Source organism: Bidens hawaiensis, unplaced genomic scaffold, assembly GCF_021521415.1.
Source record: "Bidens hawaiensis isolate Kalapana, Puna unplaced genomic scaffold, B.hawaiensis_p1.1 tig00019326_1, whole genome shotgun sequence".
NCBI lineage: Eukaryota > Viridiplantae > Streptophyta > Magnoliopsida > Asterales > Asteraceae > Bidens > Bidens hawaiensis.
The window spans coordinates 419,952-441,279 of record NW_027492932.1 but is presented as its reverse complement, the minus strand read 5'-3'; the positions used below and the strand labels follow the sequence as shown (position 1 = coordinate 441,279).

The following is a 21,328-nucleotide window of genomic DNA, read 5'->3' as shown; positions in this document are numbered from 1 at the left end:
TTTTCGGTTCGGTTTTGGTCGGGACTCGGTATTTAAGCTAAATTTCGGGAAATATCGGTACCGTACCGATATCGAAACTCAAAACTTTGGTACCATTGAATTTGCTCAACTATACATGAAAATGGGACTTCACTCGTCTCATTATTCGTAAAAAGGTGTCAAGGAATGACGTAAATCAAGAAAGTAAAGGAGGTATAGACTTGCAGAAAAATAAATATTAGACACGTAACTGTGAAAGTTGGTGAGAGAATATGAATAAGAATAAAGAAACAAAATGAAATGAAAGAAGAGCTACAAGAAACCTATAGAATAGATATAGATTTTATTGCATCTTCTCTCTCTTTCTCTGTTTCTTCCACAATTATTATGCCGTAGGTTTTCCTCTGGTATGATTTCCGATATTATACGCAACAGCTTAGCTTTATATTGTTTGAATGATTCGATTCCATGCATGATTAATTCTCAGCTCACATTCATGTGTAATTGTTTATATTGATATTGAACGCGTCAATCATCAATTCCTTCCATTTTATTGAGTTTATAGGTTAACTCGAGTCCTTAATTGCCTACGTACGTGTGCTGATAACTAATCATGCCATTTTGTCCACACGCGAATTTAGGGACACGATAAATATGTAGTGTTACAAAAGTTGCCAAAAATTCATAAAATGCATACTCCTTAACATATTTGAAACAATAATCCATAAAAGTCTACAATCAAATTATGCAGCATATTATATGATGCTTTATTTGTGTAATCCCTGGTGTAGTATTCGCGGTCACTCTATCCTGCTGCTTCCCTTCTGCACCTGTCTAAAATGTCAGGTGAGTTACATGCTATGTTGTATTCACGATATTTTTAGGGTTTTAATTAAGAAATTAAGCATGATTGGCATGTTATAATTCTCAAATTAGGCCTAGAAGGAAATGAGGCTTGTGATGAAAAACCTGAGACTTCCGAAGATGAGATTCGGCTATCTAGAACTAGATCCCTAAATAAGAAGACACTAGTGAATGCTTCTAACAGATTCACCAACTCGTTTAGAAAAAGGCGAAACAGGAAAGTTCATTATCAAATTCCTTCGTTTCCCATAGAAGATGTTCGTGATGCAAATCAGGAGAAATATGTCTGTGAATTAAGAGAAAAACTCGTTGATCAGAACTTACTGCCAGCTAGGCACGATGACTATTATACCTTATTGAGGCTAGTAAATTCTTATCTTTTAAATCACAGTTTATAAAGAAAGATGGTAATAACATCAGTAAACCATATTTGTTTCTTTTAGGTTCTTAAAGGCCCGGGATTTTGACATCGGAAGAACAATCCTCATGTGGGAAGAAATGCTAAATTGGCGAAAAGAGTTTGAAGCAGATACAATACTAGAGGTAGCCAAATAAGTACACATACAGATAATAATATTCCTTTACATCTATCTTACGTATATTAATATGAATGGTCAGGATTACAAATTTACTGAGCTGGAAGAAGTGTTGCAACAGTATCCTCAAGGGTACCATGGAGTTGATAAAGAAGGCAGGCCTATTTACATTGAAAGACTTGGCATGGTGCACCCTAGCAAGCTTATGCAAATTACTACAGTTGACCGTTACCTAAAATACCACGTTCAAGAGTTTGAACGCACCTTTAAACAAAAATTCCCCGCCTGTTCAATTGCTGCGAAGAAAGTGATTAATTCAACTACAACAATCTTGGATGTGCATGGAATGGTATGTAACCGGATATCCCCACATGGTTTTGATCTTAATACACTGTCATGACATACTTTAGAATGAAGTATAATATTATAGCATGCAGGGCTTAAAGAATTTTACACCAGCTGCTGCAAGTATTCTTGGAGCTGTGACAAAGGTTGACAGTAGCTACTACCCAGAGGTAAATCACCCCTAATTTAGTAAAAGAAAACTGAATATAAATAAAGGTGGTTGAAATAACGGTTTTTGCAATTTATTAGTAGACACTACATCAAATGTTTGTCGTGAACGCTAGCTCAACTTTTAAGAATTATTTATGGCCTGCTGCTCAAAAGTTTCTGGATGCAAAAACAATTCCAAAAATTCAGGTAACCAAAATGTTTTAACCTTTGACCATTTTACCCTTTTTTGGTAACTGTTTAGCTTCTACTATTGTTCCGATATTGTAGGTGCTGGATCCTAAGTCATTGGATAAACTGCTTGAGACCATTGACCCAAGGTTTGTTAACTTGCTTGTTTTATTGATCCAGCAATCATAATTTGTATTTTCTTTCATAAAATATTCTGATCATTGGTAATTGTTTCAGCCAATTGCCTGACTTCCTGGGTGGCTGAAGAGGTAGGTCCCAGCAGAGCCCAGTTGGACCCGCAAGACTCACCTTAAACAGGGACGTCTGCGCAGAAACCAACTGGATCCGCAGGACCAACCATGCTCAGAGACGTGACGTCCTTACGCGCAGTACGCAAGCTGGTCCCGCAGGAAATGCCTCCCGATGGTGAAGGACTCCGCCTGTTCCCGCAGCCTCGGATACAAGCCATCAGGGAAGGCCACCCGCGCAGCAAGGCTACACGCACAAGGCACTTAGCTCTCAATCACTCAGTGTCACCTGAAGGAATGAGCGAAGCCGGGAACAATCCCGCACAAGGGCTGGAGGGGGAATACTCCCGCCCAAATAAGCCAGTCCGTACGATACAGGAAGATCTTCTGTACTGTACCTGACGAGGTATGGGAAAAATATCTGACTAAAGATACGACAGCTTATCGACAACAGTATGGCGAGCAGCATGCTCCTGCACTGTATGTCACTATTAGCCGCTGCCTACTCACCAACTACTGCCATACCACGTGCGTAGCCGTCAGTTGGTGGAACAGGAATAGTATACAGCAGGCCTGGTCGCTATCAGCCGCTACATACCCACCAACTACCAGCAGGGCACGTGCGTAGGCTACTGTTGGTGGAACAGGAATACTGTTGCAGCCGGCCATACCTCTTTGGAAACCTACCTTCGGCTATAAATACCACAAATGGTATGACCATCTCATCTTATCATATCATATCTTATATCATCATAATATACCTGATATCTGCTCTAGCAATCTCTTAATATACTTTTATATTTAAAGAGCAATCTAGTCTGATTCTCACGCCGGAGGGTGGTCACAAGGAGGACCCCCCCCCCTTCTCAGTGACGAGCTCACGGTGTCTGTTTTGCAGGTTATCAGAAGAACCATCTTCCAAGGGTCTAACCCCTCGTGGGAAACATCTCTCCAACCCCCAGGTTATCAGTAATCTGTCCGGGGTCTGGTTAGTGTTTCTTCATTGGCGCCATCCGTGCATAAAGCTAGAACTTTATTTTTCTCCAGTTTTTTCAAACTTCTACAAAGATGGTTAGAGAAATTCCGGTAACCACAACCCCAGCTACTGGGGTGAATACCTGTAACACAGTTTTTACAAACACTACCCCGGTTACCCAAACCGGGGCAAGTGAAGTAAATTTTACGAACACTACCCCAGTTACTCAAGCTGGGGCAAGTGCAGTAAATGATCGCCTACCGGGATCCACTGATACCCAGTTTGAGAAACAAAGACTCCCCCGCCAAACTCTCGATGAAGTTAAGGCATGGGCGGAGGCACGACAAAAGGAATTCCAGGCTGAGTTGGACGAACGCTTGCGTTCCATACAACAGGCCGACGAATTCGAATACTGGGAGGATGACTCAGAGGAATCCGACTCCGACGCGAACCCTCGCCATAGGGCAAAAGGGAAGCGTAAGGAAATGGAATCCCAACCGAAAAGGCATTTTGGACAAGCCTTCAAACCAAAAAGCACAGGTGGAAGTCCACGAGACTTCTCCAAAACGTTCAGACCAAACATTGCAAATGCAGGAACGTCCAAGTTTGCAAGGGACATTGCGGAAGCAATCGCCCCAAAGAGTGCCAAACAAATGCCTAACATAGGCACATATGACGGTATATCTGATCCAGACGATCATTTGAACAGGTTCATAGCGGGGGCAACCGTCAGCAATTGGACGGAACCCACCTGGTGCTACATGTTCCAAATGACGCTTGTGGGGGCTGCTAGAGCTTGGTTTGATCGTCTGCCGGTCAACCACATCTACGACTGGGCAGACTTCCAGCAGAAGTTTAGCCAACACTTCAGCCAGCAACGGAAGTATACCGAGGAGCAATGGACAATCCTCAAATGCATACGAGAAGAAGATGAATCTCTGCCAAACTTCATCACTCGCTTCAACTCAAAGAAGCTAAGTTTGGGCAATATCAGCGAAGATCTTGTTCGCGCTGCCTTCATCCAGGGCGCGCATGACCCAGAGCTCATCCGCACCCTAACGGGTAAAGATGGCATGCCATCCACATGGGATGCCATCATGACAGCAGCAAAACGCTATGCGGAAACGGAGAAGCAACTGGGTAGAGATCTCCCCCAGAGCACAAACCTCTACACTCAGAAAACGAGAGAAGACAACGTCCTCACCGCCCGATTAAATAAAAAGCGGAAGCTAGGCATTTGGTAGTCAAGGGTAAACTTTGACACCTCATCCGGCTTGCAACATCGATTGGGCGGAAGGGATAATGTACATCCGCACCGGAACTCCAGATGGACGCCACTCACCAAGAGCGTCACTGAGATATTCGCTACTGAAGAGCTCCCATGGCCAAAGCCTCCAATAATCCGACATCGTCATGATGCTGATCGGAGCAAATACTGTGACTTTCACAAGACAAAAGGCCACAACACTGAAGAATGCATAGACGTAAAAGACATGGTCGAAACATTTGTCAGAGATGGGACGCTCGCGCACCTCGTGGCGCAATAAAGGCTGAGCAGGTGGGTGCGTGTAGAACCTCAGCTGGGGAAAACACGAATAAAAGTTCCAGCTTCAATGTCGAGACTACATGCTGCGTAAAGAACGAGATCCCGAACCAGGTGCGTATCGGCTCGATGGCACTCCCATCCCAACATGGAAGGGAGCTCATTTACACAATTTGCATGTAAATCAATTCCAATTTGTAAAGAAAAGGCCAAGAGCCACTTCTAATGGAAATGATCCTCTTTAGAACATCGAAGCTGATGATTTTACTTTTCTGAACACTAGTATGCCGGCTTTCACCGCATAACTACGTGAAGTCGTTGCGTGGGAAGGCGGTCCTACCCGCACAAACCCAATAATGTGAAAAAACCTTCACGCAGATCAGTTGAAGGGAAAAGGTTCAGCACCCAAAAATGAAAGTGCCGGTCTATCCGCACGAATCATAATGAGGAAACTGAACAATAACCTATCAACAACAGCGCGTCGAACGGTTAAACTATGTAACACTGGTGACGGCACACATTACGTGAAGTCGTTGCGTGGGAAGGCGGTCCTACCCGCACGAACCCAATAACGTGGCAAACCTTCACGCAGGTCAGTTGAAGGGAAGAGTTCAATTATCCCATTAAATGAAAGTGCCGGTCTATCCGCATGAATCATTAAAGGAAACTGAACACTAACCTATGGACAACCGCGCGTCGAACGGTTCAAAACAATTCTTAAAAAGGATGAGGAAAACCTACACGCAGGTCAGATAAGGGTAAAGTTTTGCCATCCTACTAAGTGCAAGTGACGGTTCTACCCGCACAATCACGAAAGAGGAAGCAAAACTTCACACCTATTATCAACCACGTTCAAAGGTTAACTTATCCTCAAAGGATGAGGAAAACCTACACGCAGGTCAGATAAGGGTAAAGTTTTGCCATCCTACTAAGTGCAAGTGACGGTTCTACCCGCACAATCACGAAAGAGGAAGCAAAACTTCACACCTATTATCAACCACGTTCAAAGGTTAACTTATCCTCAAAGGATGAGGAAAACCTACACGCAGGTCAGATAAGGGTAAAGTTTTGCCATCCTACTAAGTGCAAGTGACGGTTCTACCCGCACAATCACGAAAGAGGAAGCAAAACTTCACACCTATTATCAACCACGTTCAAAGGTTAACTTATCCTCAAAGGATGAGGAAAACCTACACGCAGGTCAGATAAGGGTAAAGTTTTGCCATCCTACTAAGTGCAAGTGACGGTTCTACCCGCACAATCACGAAAGAGGAAGCAAAACTTCACACCTATTATCAACCACGTTCAAAGGTTAACTTATCCTCAAAAGATGAGGAAAACCTACACGCAGGTCAGATGAAGGTTAAAGTTTAAGCCATCCTACTAAGTGCAAGTGACGGTTCTACCCGCACAATCACGAAAGAGGAAGCAAAACTTTAACCCATTATCAACCACGTTCAACAGGTTAACTTATTCTAAACACTTGGAAAATTGCTAATTTAAACTAAGTATGCAAGTCATAAGTTTATAAAGCAAGGAACCCAAAGAAGGAAATAACAATCTCATACGCAAAAAGATTAATATCTCACAAATGAATTATTACAAGAATGGCCGGGTAACTACCCGCCTACGAAAAGGAAAATAAATACATCCGTACAAGACTATCCTAGCAATGGGAAGGGATCTTCAGGATCAAGCCTCAGGGCCGCCTCCACTTGGACCCGCTCCATCAGAAGAATGAGGCGGTTCGAGGAAGGCTTTAAGGACAGCTAACCCATCATCAGCAGCAGCTACTTGGTTCACCTTCTCCACCACTGGATGCGGGAAGGCGGCGTATTGATTTACTGCCTGGTCATATATGGCTTCAGTATCAACATTGTACAAAGGGAAGTTGGAAGGCGGGAAGCCTTTCTCAACGAACCCTAGACCAAGCAGGAAGCCAGCCCGTTCCCCATCCTCGTGAGAAGCATTGAGGGCTGCACTCATAGCATCGTCGTAGGATGTCTCTGAGAAGACCCGATGCACAACCTACAAAGAAAATACAAGTGTCAAACACCTTTTCAGGGTGGTTGTCTTCAGTCAAACATGGGTCCATGGAATGACCCTGAAATAATGAGGGTATGATCATGATATTTTGATTATTTTCATATTACATGTGCTTGTTTATAATAATTTGTGTCTGTTTTACAGGTTGTTAAAAATGCAGAAGGCACATTTGCAAGGCGTATAACAAGAATCTCTAGCAATCAACAGAAAAATGACTGTTCTGTCAAGACCATAGAGGCAAGCATAATAACATTTAAGTAGTTAGAACAGATATATGCCATCATGGTCTCTTTTAACATACTTTTTGCAATGTGTATTCAGGGCCAAAATGGTAAATCAGTCAGTGAATCAGGATCAGATGCTGATGATCCTTGCTTAACTAGCCCAAACAATTCTAAGGTTCCAGAATTGGTATCAGTTAGTGATGAAGTAAGCCTTAAATTTCCACTACATACCTTTTGTAACGTACGTTAATACATGAATCAAGTTTTTTCTTCAATATATGCAGGCTATGACATCTGATTCACCCGTTTACTACAATTGTAATGATGATGATGATGATGATGACAAGGATGATCATTTTAGTGAAGCTGTTGGCTCTGATCAAGGGCTGCAAATATCTCAAAGCCAGTCTCGTTTACTTGAAGCAATTGCCTCTGCGAAGAGGAGCTTCAAATATATAACAAGATCAGTAGTCTTATTGGCAATGAAACTTATAACACCTGTTTGCAGACTGCCAATTGGAATTAGAGCAGTGGGACCCACTCCAGCCAATGATATAGCATCTCACACAGATCAACTTCTTCCATGTTTGGAGCGTTTAGAGAAACTCGAAAAGACGGTGGAAGAACTTAGAACAAAACGTCCTCAAATTCCTGCAGAGAAAGAACAGATGTTGGAACATTCAATTGACAGGATTAAAACAATAGAACTTGATCTTGATAAAACCAAGGAAGTATTACATTCCACTATGGTCAGGCAACTTGAGATTTCAGAATTGATGGACAGGCTGCAGCAGTCAAAATTCTGTGTAAGCTGCATCATAGTTATATATATATACACACATGTGTATACATATGAGTGTATGGTTGCATCTTTTGGAACAAGTTTGACAATTATTATCTTTTCTTCTTTTTGCAGCAAAGAAGGATTTGTTGAAATTTGTAAAGTAGAAAAAGGAAGAGGTAATCTTACAAAGGCGTTGGCATATGCACAGAAAAATACCATAATTACCCTTTGTTCTTCTTTATGATAATTATGTAAGCTACTTCCTCTAGTCAGCATCGACCGTCTAAAAGTCAAAACAGATTCGTTTCTGTATTTGAAATTTATACAGATTTGTTACGATATTCACACTGACAGCTATATGTTAACATGAAAAGTGTAATTGATCTCAATATACTAAATTGTTTTAAGATAAAATTTGAGGTGTTAAAAGTAATGCGTTTGACTTCAAAAGTCAAAGTGTGTAAAGGTGTTCATTTAGCATTCTTGTATGGTTTACATAACAAACTGTTCTTGTGTGCAGTGGCAGTTGGTTTGCTGGAGTTTGAACTAGAGAAAGGTGAAGCCTACAAATGTGAGGCATGCAGACTGCAACAATATAACCACCCTTAATCTGCTTTTTATAGTTTTAAATATGAGAGAAAAGTAGTTACAATGAAGGGGTTGTATTATGTTGAATGAATAAGGTTTCTTGAAATGAGAAGCATTGTTTTCATAGCTGGTCCGTCGAACCAGTCGCCTTACCAGTTCACTAGTTGATCAGTCGAATCGATTTTCAGAAACCATGTCGTCATAAATAATTTTAAAGTTTATTTAATATAACATTTTTTGAATGGCTAAAATCTAAAGTTGAATATAACTAACTAAAAATGTGGATATACTTTATCTATTTGTATGGATTTGTAAAGTTGATAAAATATAAAGTTCTAATTAAACGAAACACAAAGTTTGAAGTTATAAATACTAAACAAAAGCTAAATGAGATTTTGGATTCGGAAGAAAACATATTGAAATCTGGTTCGAGCAGTGATTTACATAGACAAAACATGACCGATGATGTGTCTGGTTTTAGTCCGGTTCTCAAAACATTGATGAAAAGTGAATACATAATCCAAAATCCTAACTATCGCGGTAGTATCTTTGTGATTAAAAATTGGCCTTCCCTTAGAAGCAGCTCTTGAATTAAATGTGGAATGTGCACACTATAATATCTCATGTTGTGTTCTGAGTTAATTATGCATCACAATAACACAATGTAATAATATGAACATGTAACTAAATACAAGAACCGAAAGTTATAAAAAGTTATTTTGGATTTTAAATGTGACAATAGGGTAGGTCAAGTCAAATCTACATAATAAGGCTTTATGATGGTCTACCGTTGGCATTAGGTAGATTTTTAGTTGCCATATTTTAATACCCATACTTTAGTAATAATTTAAAACAACGATAATAATGAAAGTTATTATTAGTTTTAATTCAACTTCTAGATTCACAAATAGGCAAATCAAACCAAATTTTTTTTTAAAGCCTACTTTATAAAAAGAAAAAAGCGGACGATTTGTAAGGAGCGAGAAGCCCAAAAAATAAAGGAAAATAATGAAGATAAATGAAAACAAGACCAATCACAAAGGGAAATTAACAAAGTTGAACTTGTACCACTTCTCCCACTCAAAGCCCGAATTGTTTTATGGTTTGGATACTGCGGCTTGAAGTGAACCACATAAAACAGTTTAAGTAAACAAATTTTCTTGAGCTCGTTAAGATGATTAAAAAAATTATTACTTTTGATAATAGAAAAATAATTATAAAACATATGAGTGGTATAGACCTATACTCTCATATAAATGGCAAATGGCAAGTAGTGTCTTGTTTCAAGATGACATAAAAAGAAAACAAATCCATGCATAATGGTTGTACCTTAGAATTCGAAAATAAACAACGGTTCAAGAGATTTTGAATCAACGCTATGTTACAAAATAACGTTCTTTATCGTTTTATTTGACAAGTAAAATATAGTTATTTTTGTCTACCAAACTCCATTAATAGATTTCAGTTATTATATATTTTTTTTCAGTTTCTTTCACAATTTCAACTACAAAAACTAGTTCCCTTCAAATTCTAATTTATTCAACAACTTTTAATTTTTTAAAGTTTTTGAAGTTTCGTGAACGGTTTTGTAATTGACAAGACAAAAGCAACAAGAATTATGAATTCCTTTGGTTTGAAACTTTGAATTATGCGTTGGATTATTTTAAACAAAAAAAATATATACTGTTTTGCCCATGAGGTTAGGCTAACCAAACTCTATGAATGAATTGTTATTAGAAAAAACAAACATTTAGTTTACGTGCAATAATAATAATAGGAAATATGACATTTTGTTTTAAGTGTAATAATAATAGGAAATATGATGGTTTCTGTGACGATTGATGGTTTAGAACTTTAGATCATGTACTATTTTTTATGCAGAATATACAAAAAACACAAAGTGTCGTCGACCACTAAAACGTCGCCAAGTGGTCAAATCGGACACGTGCGACACCAAAGTTGTCTTTTGTTATATATAATTGTTATATATAATAATAATAAATAAATAAATCTATTTCTATTAAAAAAAACACCAAACCCAAAAAAACAGCAAAAAAGGCTTAAAGGAGATTTGAACTCTAGTCCAGCACTTACAACAACAAAGCATTACCATCACACCATCTTTCACTTTCGTTATCATTGTTAGTTTCAATTCAATAAATAGAAAATAGATTCTGAAATAATAAAAAAAAAAGAAATTTAGTAGCTGCCACATGACAGCCACTGATTGGACCTACATTCACTTTACTGTAGCTTTAGGTTTGGCTTTATATATAGTATAATTATAGCTTTACAAATTATTAATATAAAGCATAAGAAATTACACATTTGCATGTATTGTTTAACCTCAAGATTAAGACTTAAGAGACAATGATATATTTATTTAAAGGGCAAATATATCAAAATCAAAATTTATTCATGCTCTTATACATTGAATGCTTGTGCCTTTTATTTTAAAAAAAATGAGATTAATACGTATAATTTATTTATAATATTACAATTTCGTCTGAGTGTGTGTTAGTTGTTATACATTGTTGATCCCTAACAGATGTTGTTTGCATTTAGGCCTTTATAAGCATTTAGGCCTCCAAATCAGTTGATGTTTGTATAATGCATCCTTCATTGTGAACAATGTGAAAATTGACTGGCCATTTTGTTTCAAAACTAGTCATCAATCATCATAGTCCACATAGAAATCACCGAACTCGACCTTAAAGCACATTCCAATTCATAATACTATCCAATTAATGTCATGTGCTATACAGTTCTACAGTGGAACGACATCTTCAGTATTCGTTGATCGTGCCACTTGGTAAAAGTTTTACATGTTCAACGAAACTGAATATTTCTTTAGATCTAAACATTTATATATTGACATTGTTATTGATTGTTACACAGAATTGTATCACATTGTGCTGTCACAGAGTCTTTTAAGTTTCATGAAGAGTTGTGAGAGATGGCAATGGCCAATAAAGATGCTTATGAAAGTTAAGAATGAAGTGTTAGCAAATCAAGGTGTCTTTGTCAATGCTTGTAACGTTCATGTAATGAAATTCAAAAAGGCTTAGACCAAAAGAGAATAGGTCAGAAGGGCATTATGTATAAATTATGCAAGCCAAATGCGTGTAACTTTTTTTTTATGCGACGGGTTAACTACTAGTTTCATAACTATTGCCTCCACCTATTTTACAATACAGAAAACTATAAATGTAGAGACTGATTAGTAATTCTTAAAATCGAACTGTTGACATGACTAATAGTTGACCTCTTAAAGTAAAAGTCAAGAACACAATAATATTTTACTAAAATATTCATCAATTTCAATTGACAAACCAAAAAACAATAAGTAAATAAAAAAATTATGGTAAAACTAAGTGTAGCAATCATATAAACAAGACTGTTGTGATTCACATACTATTGAACGGACTCTGATTGCGGAAGCAAGGTCGATGACGCCTCGGTCTTCATGTTTTGAGAATCATGTGAAGGAATTTTTGTAATATAACTCGGAGGTGAGAGTAACTATTGAGTAGGATAAGAAAATGGAGTATGGTGCATTAAGTGAGTAAATAAATATGAAGTGAAGGGGTACGGCGTGCAATTGTATTTACATAACATAGAGAGGAGTGTCATTAATGATGCCTAATGTAGCTTTCCACAATAAGGTATATCCTTGATATTTTTGACAGAATAGCGTGGTGGGCATGGAATGATGTTGTTATAGGACATGGGTCACGATTTTATTAAACAATATTAATAAAACAAATAAATAATCTCTTTATACAATTTGGAAAATTATGATACATATACCGTATACAAATTTAAACGAGAATAACAAAAAATATAGCACATATATATATACATATATGTGTGTCTTGATTCATACCGAAGTCCCTAACTTGTGCTCTAACACCAAATTCTTTGACGAGTTGAAACCGGGCCAGAGCCGAGTTAATCATCTTGTTGAATCCGCACCAGAACCGCGCTCACATCGTCTAGCTCGTGTTTACCGTGACCCGAGCATTACATCCGAGTCATGTCTTCTTGTACACCCCTTCGCTTGGTGAACCCATCTTGAACACTCGAAAACATCTACACCTTTCTAGCTGCAAAACTAACAAACTGTGGTTCCCGGTTATGGCTGAGGATTTCTGTTAAACAGAGGTCCCTTAAAACAGATTTCAGGCCACCTCCGCGAACCCGTCTGTTTCCCAGGGTACAACAGCCGAAACAGTATGTACTGCCGGGATTACCCTAGCACCCGAACTTTATTTGTAACGAGAGTTCGGGATCTAGAGAGAGTTGGAATTGAGAACACGAGCTGGTTTGGCGTTGTGTGGTCAAGTCGAGTGTGTATAGTGATATGACATCCGAGTTTTCGGTGTTCCAAATGAGCTCTTTGCCTTGCTATTTATAGAAATTTCCGGTCATGAGTCAGCGTGACACGTGTCACATCCAGAGCTATCCACGTGACACGTGTCCCGTGACTCATCAATGAGTTCAACACTTGGCACAAGATAAAGCAAGTGACGACACGTGTCATCCGACTCACCAATGAGTTTGACACTTGGCAGTACGTGGAGCGCGGACAACTAGAAGACGACACCTAGCTGCTGACTCATCATGGGTTCATGCTACACAATCGACACATGTCACTTAGCTCAACCACCAAAATGCTAAGGCGGCTCTCAAGCGTTCTACCAATGTGGGACAAACCCATTTATATTTTTACCAATGTTCAAGTTCTCAACTATACACTTTAGAGTATTGATATCGCATTCATCTTTACTCTTAGGACACGTTTAATTAATTAATTAATTTATTTATTAGTACAAGTACTAATAAATATTAATTATTGTCCAAAATTTCCAATAGTTGTTAGGGGTGTCATGGTATTATTAACTCTTGTACCCATTATCCGTTGAATACCTATGATCATGGCACTTTTCAAATTATTAGGTCCTTTCAAGGATTTGGAAGGAATTTTAAGGAATGGGATTTTAAATCCCATGAATTAATATATTCGTTTCATTAAATGAAAAAATGGGAATGGAAACTAAATCCCATCAAATCTCACATTTCATAGGATTTTAAAATCCCACCTATTTTAAAGGATTGTTATGGAAAATAAAGGATTTTCTTATTAACAATAAAAACCCCTCCAAAAAAAATTCAAAAAAATTAATAAAAAAAATCATATATCAAAATATAAATAAAAAACAAAAATGTAAAAAAACTAAAACGTTTCCGCCTTTGCCCTCGTTCTTAAAAAAAAACCGAAACCGAAAGTCGACGAAAACGAAATACAAACCAAAACTGAACCGAATTGATGGAAACCGAAAAAATCGATCAAAACGAAACAAAAAAACGGAAACCGAACAGAAATGAAACTGAAAAAACCGACCACAACGAAGCAAAAGGCCGAAAACGAATCTGTAACCGACCAAAAACAAACAAAAGAAACCAAAACCCAACCCGTCCAGTGCTCCGAAACCAACCAAAAAGAAACAAAGGAAACCGAAACCCAACCCGCCAGTGCGAAAACTCGTGTCAGCTCGAAACCAATTCTAATTTCACTTCCAATACATATTAACCAACCAAACACATGATATGGATTCTCAAACATTCCATTCCATTCCAATTCCAATTTCAATTCCAAATCTTTTCAAAAAAGTCTGTGAAACAAACGCGCCCTTATTGTTTGATAATTTGGTGTTTGCATTTTAGAGATCCATGTATCTTTATACTTAGGCTGCTTGATGGTTCAAGGTCAAGATTACGATGATCTAGACATTTGTAGATTATCTATAGGTTTGAGGTCCAGATAGTAAAGATCCACACTCGTAAGTTGTTCACATGTTTTAGAGTCCCGTAAAAGAATGCATCTTTTCAAACTTTGTGATAGGTAGTAGGTGTAGTAGCACATAGTGAAACCAGGGTGATAGAGAGCAAGTGGCTATTTTTAAGAGGCTACCAAACAACTCCTAAGTTATAGGCTTGTAGGTGTCTGCACTAGGTTGAAATCGTCTGAAACCCGAAATGTCTAAAAGATTAAAATTGATGCCTAAACCAATATAGCTAGTCAGTCTAGGGTTGGACCAACACCAAATGTGAATATAGAATTCTTAGGCTATGGGGTTTCACATTTCAATCTTTACCTGAATCGAACCAAACTCGGATCATACGAACAAAATTCATTTCAAAACAACTAGGTGGAGCAATAATCGAACATTTAACCGACTCGAACCAAAAACCGACGAAACTGAACCCAAATTAATCAAAAAGCGGTTATCGGTTATTTTTTGTACTCTCGATTAACCAAGTTTAATCGACCGAACCATTCGTATTTTCATATATTTGTAGTTTTTATAGCTCTATTTCATGTATTTCTTGTTTTATACCACCACGTACTTTATGTATTTATATCATCATTATGCATTTATATCTTCATTTCATGTATTAAAGTATTTGTTTCGTGTATTTTTAAGTAAAAATTTTAGCCAAAATATACTTTTTGGTTATTAACCAAACCGAAATCCCAAAATTTAAGTGAATAAACCGAACCGATTAACTAAAAATTAATTGGTTTATTTGATTAAAGCTATTAACCGAACCAAACCAAACCGTACAAACCCCTGTTAATTTTTACACCAAGTGGAAAGTTGTGGTGGTTTGCACTAGCTAGATATCTTGAAGTTGATTCCACACATATATTTTATATTTTTTATGCATGCAACATTATTATATAAACATATAACACCAATACACCATATATTATTGTAGTTATATATTACATATAATATCATATATTATTGTAATTATATACATTTATATCATATAATATTTAAGATGCATGTAGATATCACATGAATTAACTTTAAGTTATGCATGAGCATTATAGTATTAACAAGATATAAACTGAAAGCAACATAAAATCTCCATTAAAACATTGAAATCACATAAACAAGAATTGTGAGTCATTACTTTTTAAAGACCTCAAAAGAATAATTTTTAAAAAGTTAATTATAAAACCGCGATTACTGACTAATAATTTTGTTTCTTAAACGACCTAAAAATATATTGCCATCATGCTTAAAAAAAAGAAAAAAAAAATAAATAATTGAAAAGATGGAACCAAACTTCAAAGTCCACATATGAGTAAAGAAAAAGAAACCTTAAATACTCTAAACATAGATCACCCTTCAAGCCTTTGACCAAATAACCCTCCAAAACCATGTTCTAATTAAATATATTAAATTAAAACTTATACTAATTAAAAACTGTAAAATATAAAATAACACATCACTGTATTTACACCTTTATTGACTCTGAAACTAATGCTTTTTTAATTAAAATTAAAATAAATGTTATGTATTGGAATAAAAGTATTGGATTACGTAACATAACAAAAGTTAAAACAAAAACTATTTAAAAAAAAGGTAGGTTTCAAGGCGTTATTAAATGGTGGATATTAATCACGGTATCCAATAAAGAGTGTAGTCTTTGTTCAATTGTTCATCTTCATATGAAATAAATCTACAGTCTTTATTATAACAATATATATATCTTTACTTATTTGTATTAAATCAAAATCAAAATATAATTTTGTTGAAGCTAGCCTTAAGTCTTATTGTGTATGATTACACATATGATACAATCGAATCTTGGTTAACCTCCGATTAAAAATTTCGGCCCCTCATCTCTCAGTCTTTACCAACGGTTGCGGTACATCCACGACCACTTATCCTCCACCAGAAGCTTCTTATGAGCAAATCACTCAAAACCCACAATTTTTCTGGGATAAACTTCAGCTATTTCACTCTTCTCTTGGTACCAAGTTCAAGTAAGTGCTTTTATTTCTTTATTTTGCTGCATTCTCCATCTTTTTTAGTTTTGCTGGATACCCTTTTGCCTAAATGTTATGCTTTCTTGAATCTTGAAGGAAACTTTTGATCTTTGATGGGGTTTTTGTGTAACAAAGGTTTATAATTTGAATTGGGGTTAAGCTGAATTTGAATTAGGGTTAATGGTTTTATAAAAATTGGGAATTTGGCACTCAAAACCCTCAGTTTTTCTGGGAAAAACTTCAGTTATTTCACTCAGTACTCGGCACCAAGTTCAAGTAAGTACTAAAGACTTTGTTTTTTGAATACCCTTTTGGTTTTAGTTCTTTATTTTGCTGCATTCTTGATCTTTTTTCATTTTGGTGAAAACCCTTTTTGTTATTTGTTATGTTTTCTTGAATCTTGAAGGAAAGTTTTGTTCTTTGGTCTTTTTTTGTTGCTCTGCTGGGGTTTTTCATTTTTGTGTAAGAAAGGTTTCTAATTTGGGGAAATAAGTTGGGAGGGTTTTTGAATTTGGGTTATTAGGTTTAATTATTCAATTTGCTGCACTCTTCATCTTTGCTAATTTTTAAAAAACTCTTTTTCCTAATTGTCATGTCTTCTTGAATCTTGAAGGAAAGATTTAAACTTTGATCTTTATTTGTAAGAAAGCTTTTCACTTTGGGGAATAAATTGGGAGGGTTTTGAATTGGGGTTTAGGTGAATTTGAATTAGGGTTGATGGGTTTTATAAAAACTGGGAATTTGGTAATTATCATTACTCAATATGCTAATGTGCTGCTTTCAATTTTATGTATGTATGGTATGGTCTGGTCTGGTCAAAGTTGAAGTATAATGAGTTTTTTTGGTGTGTAGTCATAACCTAGTTGCCAGTGAAAGCTGCCACTGTATTTATTGAGTATTAAAGTGGCTCATTTTAACAAACCCTAATTTCTGTGAAGATAGTTTTTGTTTTTGCTTCTGTTATTGGTTTCTTCTTGTCTTAATTGCTCACTGTATGTGATTTGGAAAATTGTGTGTGTATGAAAGATTGAAAGCCTGTGTTTTGTTCTTATTTTGTTTAGCAGAAGTGTTCAATTATGACTGGGTATATTGTATGTAAAGTCTTCTAGTTTTGTGTGAATGTTCTGTTTTAGATTAAATCGTTCAATGGATTCAGGCTGGATGCCTGGATGTGTTTAGTTTGAAAATTGAATATTTAGTTGTGATCGTATTCAGTTAAAGCATGCATTTTTTAGTACTAGTTAAAAAGGATGTCAAATGTATTCATCCGAAATCTTGTGTTTCAATGTCAGACCATGTAATCCTGTGAAGTGACAAAAACTAATTTGTAGTCTGCAAGCTTTTACATCTTAGGGTGGTGGCAACCGTCTGGCCACCGCGCTCATCTTTTACTCGGTACCTAGATGGGCGGGGTGGTGTTCCTCCTTCCCGACCCAAAATCCAACCTCCATCCCGTTCTTGCTTCCCGCTGCTCCATTTTCTTCTTTGTCCGGCATGGAATCCGGCAACTACTCCCTGCGACGGCTTCATTTCTCTTGGTACCACAGGGGGTGGGGCGGTGTTCGTGCCCATACCGATCGGTACCGGCTTCCATGTTCAGCCCATTGCCTTCACCCGTATAATTATATGTTTACTTAAAAGGGATGATATATAAGTATCATACTGGGACTATGAATCAAGGTTTTCAATAAATTAAGCAAGTAATACATATCTAAGAGTCTTAAGACTTTGATCTTAATTGTATTTCACATTGTGAGTTTTAATCTTCTGGTTATTTGGATTGTTTCTTAATTGTTTTTAGTATTATATTCAGTAATTAAAATACTATTGATTTTGTTCTGAAATTTTGTATTTTATATAGATAATATTTGAATTCAAATAAGATAAATGAATGTGAAATACACATAGATAATATGATTATCAACTGTATCCAACGTGCTTGCAATTCTACCGTAAACGCAGTCTCCTTTCTAGTACTTTAAAGAAATCAATAACTTTAAAGTTCATATTGTTCTTTTTCTTTTATATACTTAGGATCCCTGTCATCGGAGGGTCGTCTTTAGATCTACATCGGCTATTTATAGAAGTCACGTCACGAGGCGGCATTGAAAAGGTATGGTTTTTTTTCCAATACCATAAAAAACAAATACCTAAGCATATTTTGGTTCTTTTATGAAAAAATAATGTGTAAAGTAATTAATTATAGTTTCTCATAATAACGTATATTTTCTGTACAGATCGTGAGTGACTGAAGATGGAAGGAAGTCATGGCTTCTTTCAAATTTGGCCCCACAATCACAAACGCTTCTTTTGTCCTGCGCAAGTATTATCTTTCATTGCTCTATCATTTCGAGCAGGTTTATTATTTTCACAAGAAAGCCCCCACTATCGGTCCACATGGTACTTAACTAATTCTCGAACATGCTTATATATCATATGTCAAATTTATAAAATGAAAAACAAAAACTTTACGAATCACCATCTCTGTCATTCTCAGCAGATGCAACAAACAAAGCCTCCCATGGATCAGCGTCTGGTTCCGTCAAGAATCTGTTTTCTGGTAATGTTTTTACTATGTGATCACGTGTTTGCTGTTTCAATTAAAAATGTTAATTCTTGAACATGTTTGTTATTATGTGGTACAGCAATGCAAAAGGTTGAGGTTGGTGGAGAAGTAACTGGAACAATTATTAACCGTTTTGATCAAGGTTATTTGGTAACCGTGGATATCGGGTCAGAAAAGCTATCGGGTTTTCTGTATCATGGGCCATCCGATTCACCAGCACCGTCTCATGGGACCCACAAGATGTATCAGCTTGCCGTAAGGGAACCTTCACCTGAACCAGACATAAGTGGTTATGATGTGTTTTTCACCGAGCATTATATCAGGTTAAAACCTTTGTACCATGGTCAAGAAAGTGTCATACGCAAGCGAATTCAAGTTTTATGGAGCACTTTGACCGAAGAGGAGAAACAGGTAAATTGCGATTAGAATGTCAAATTATCGGCTAGTAGTTGGAACGGAGAGCTCGGGCAGCAGAACAGAGGAATAGGACAGAGGCCCGGGCAGAAGAGGTAAACGGATGGGTCCCAAGCTTGCACGGTGGTACCTGACGCCCTCAAACGGAAGAGAGCAGAACAGGATGGTAGCCCTTATAGCATACAAAGGCATGGCAACCTACGACTAATAGGTAACCGACTTTAACCAAGAAAGAGGAGGTCCAAAGTTTTTGCTTTAAGCCTTTTTAGTTGACGGTTTCAGGCGTCAAGTCAGGAAAAGTCAACATTGGTCAAATCTAATATATAAATTCAACCAAAATTCGTTTTATCTCTTTTATGCAATTAGTTCAATTCTTTATGATTAAAAGCTTTGTATCTATAAACACGAGTAACAAATGCTTTCAAGAAACGTCTTTATATTTGTTGAACTAATTTTTGTGTGATTGATGATTTATTGTAGGTTTATCAGGAAAAGGGGTTGAGAGACAAGGAAAGATAAATGCGTTTAATTGTTGAAACGGCTCGGTTTTAATCTAGTTAGTTTGTGTAGGTTGTAGCGATCTTTTTCTCTTCTAGTTTTAGGCTTGTGGTTTGTTGTTGTACTTTGTCGTTGTGATCAAGTTTGTTTTAGTTTAGGGTCAATGGAGAAAAATGTTTATTTTTTCTGATGATGGTGAATGGAAATTGTTGAAAGTCTTGGGTTTTTGTTTCGAGTTTATAATGTCGAAATGGTGAATTTATGTTGTGATATTGCTGTTAAGTTGATGCAGCCATCTTGATCTTCACACAGGCAAGGCTGAACCTTTTGGTTCAGGGAGGTTAACCAGAGCATGGCTGAGTTGACTCACTCTCACGGTGAGTTACGCATTATGATCAGGTTTGACTCGAATCAGAGTATGTCTGGGTGATATAACTCGAGAAGTTTAGATTAGAGTTTTTCGACATGCCAACTCTTTGTGTGAAAAGCATGACATGAATGAGAACTGCATTAACCCAAGAGGGTGAAGACAAAGGACAGATAGCACATTTCATCACTATTATTATTAGGAGTTTAATTGTTTCAACATGGCAATGAAGGGTATGCATATCCAATTGTTTTAACCGATGGTGAACTCATGATTTTTCAGTACGTGGGGCAAATATGAGTCGAGTCAAAATAGGTTGGTCGAAAGGGTCGGCTCGAAGACAAATAAATAATGATGAAATAACATCAATTCATTAAATATAGCACAGAAATTTATTTTGTCATGTGTGCATTTTAATCTTTTGAACACACTAAAAATGTTACTTTTCTATTCAAACTTTTTTCAATAGCTAGTAATAAACAATAACTGGTAAAAAGAAATTTGTGTACAAATAAATAAATTTTTCTCTTAAGGATATACTAAACTATTTACAAACCACTAAAAATAGAAACAATAACAAGTTTTGCCTCAAGTGAGGAGAATGCAAATGGAGTGAAACACTATTCCCCTGTTTCATCAAGATTGGTCCCAAGTCAAAAGACAATTGTTTCCCCTTGTCATCAAGTTTTGCCTCAAGTCAAAGGGGTTTTAGGATTCCTTATTTTAACTTTTTTCATTAAGTTAATGGGAAAATGTTTATTTGATCAAAATGTTCATTTGACCACCCAATTCTCAAGATGGTCACCATAAAACTTGTTGACCTAAACACTTTTTAGGGGGTGTTTGGGATTCTTTAGTTTACCTCCTTATATCTTTTTATAAAAATTAATAAGTCACACTATTGTGATTATTAACTTATACACATCTTGCCCATCAAATTATGTGAGTGGAGTTTTTATAATTTAGAGAGTGGTTTAGGGTGTTGCGGGTAGAGGAAGGAGAAAATGCAGTGATTTTTCTGTATAGTTGAAAATTTCTTGTAGCACCATATAAATTTTTTAATATTTTTAAAAGTGGTTGTGAGTGAATGAGAGAATAGGTAATGATAAATGTATAAAAAAATTATTTAATTAAAAATAAAGAAAAAATATAGTAATTTTTAGTG

General features: G+C 36.6%; 1 protein-coding gene and 1 pseudogene across 2 annotated transcripts; both read left to right on the top strand.

The window, feature by feature from the left end:
* The first annotated feature begins 771 nt into the window (after window positions 1-771).
* Window positions 772-8,061, top strand: LOC143558132 (phosphatidylinositol/phosphatidylcholine transfer protein SFH13-like). Its single transcript, XM_077047035.1, has 12 exons — window positions 772-825; window positions 916-1,204; window positions 1,287-1,386; window positions 1,462-1,728; window positions 1,817-1,894; window positions 1,977-2,081; window positions 2,163-2,212; window positions 2,301-2,320; window positions 7,037-7,098; window positions 7,147-7,305; window positions 7,385-7,906; window positions 8,017-8,061. The coding sequence occupies exons 1-12, from the start codon at window positions 819-821 to the stop codon at window positions 8,032-8,034; spliced, it is 1,677 nt and encodes a 558-aa protein (XP_076903150.1). The 5' UTR covers window positions 772-818; the 3' UTR covers window positions 8,035-8,061.
* A 7,872-nt stretch (window positions 8,062-15,933) lies between these two features.
* LOC143558131 (high mobility group B protein 10-like) lies at window positions 15,934-19,897 on the top strand (annotated as a pseudogene). Its single transcript, XR_013139681.1, has 7 exons — window positions 15,934-15,952; window positions 16,180-16,315; window positions 18,353-18,431; window positions 18,556-18,718; window positions 18,819-18,878; window positions 18,964-19,295; window positions 19,779-19,897. The product of XR_013139681.1 is annotated as a high mobility group B protein 10-like (transcript).
* The last annotated feature ends 1,431 nt before the right edge of the window (window positions 19,898-21,328 follow it).

Coding starts and splice junctions, on each gene's coding strand:
- LOC143558132 (XM_077047035.1), top strand. Junction 2,082..2,162: donor AAACAATTCCAAAAATTCAG/GTAACCAAAATG, acceptor CCGATATTGTAG/GTGCTGGATCCTAAGTCATT. Junction 7,306..7,384: donor TGGTATCAGTTAGTGATGAA/GTAAGCCTTAAA, acceptor CAATATATGCAG/GCTATGACATCTGATTCACC.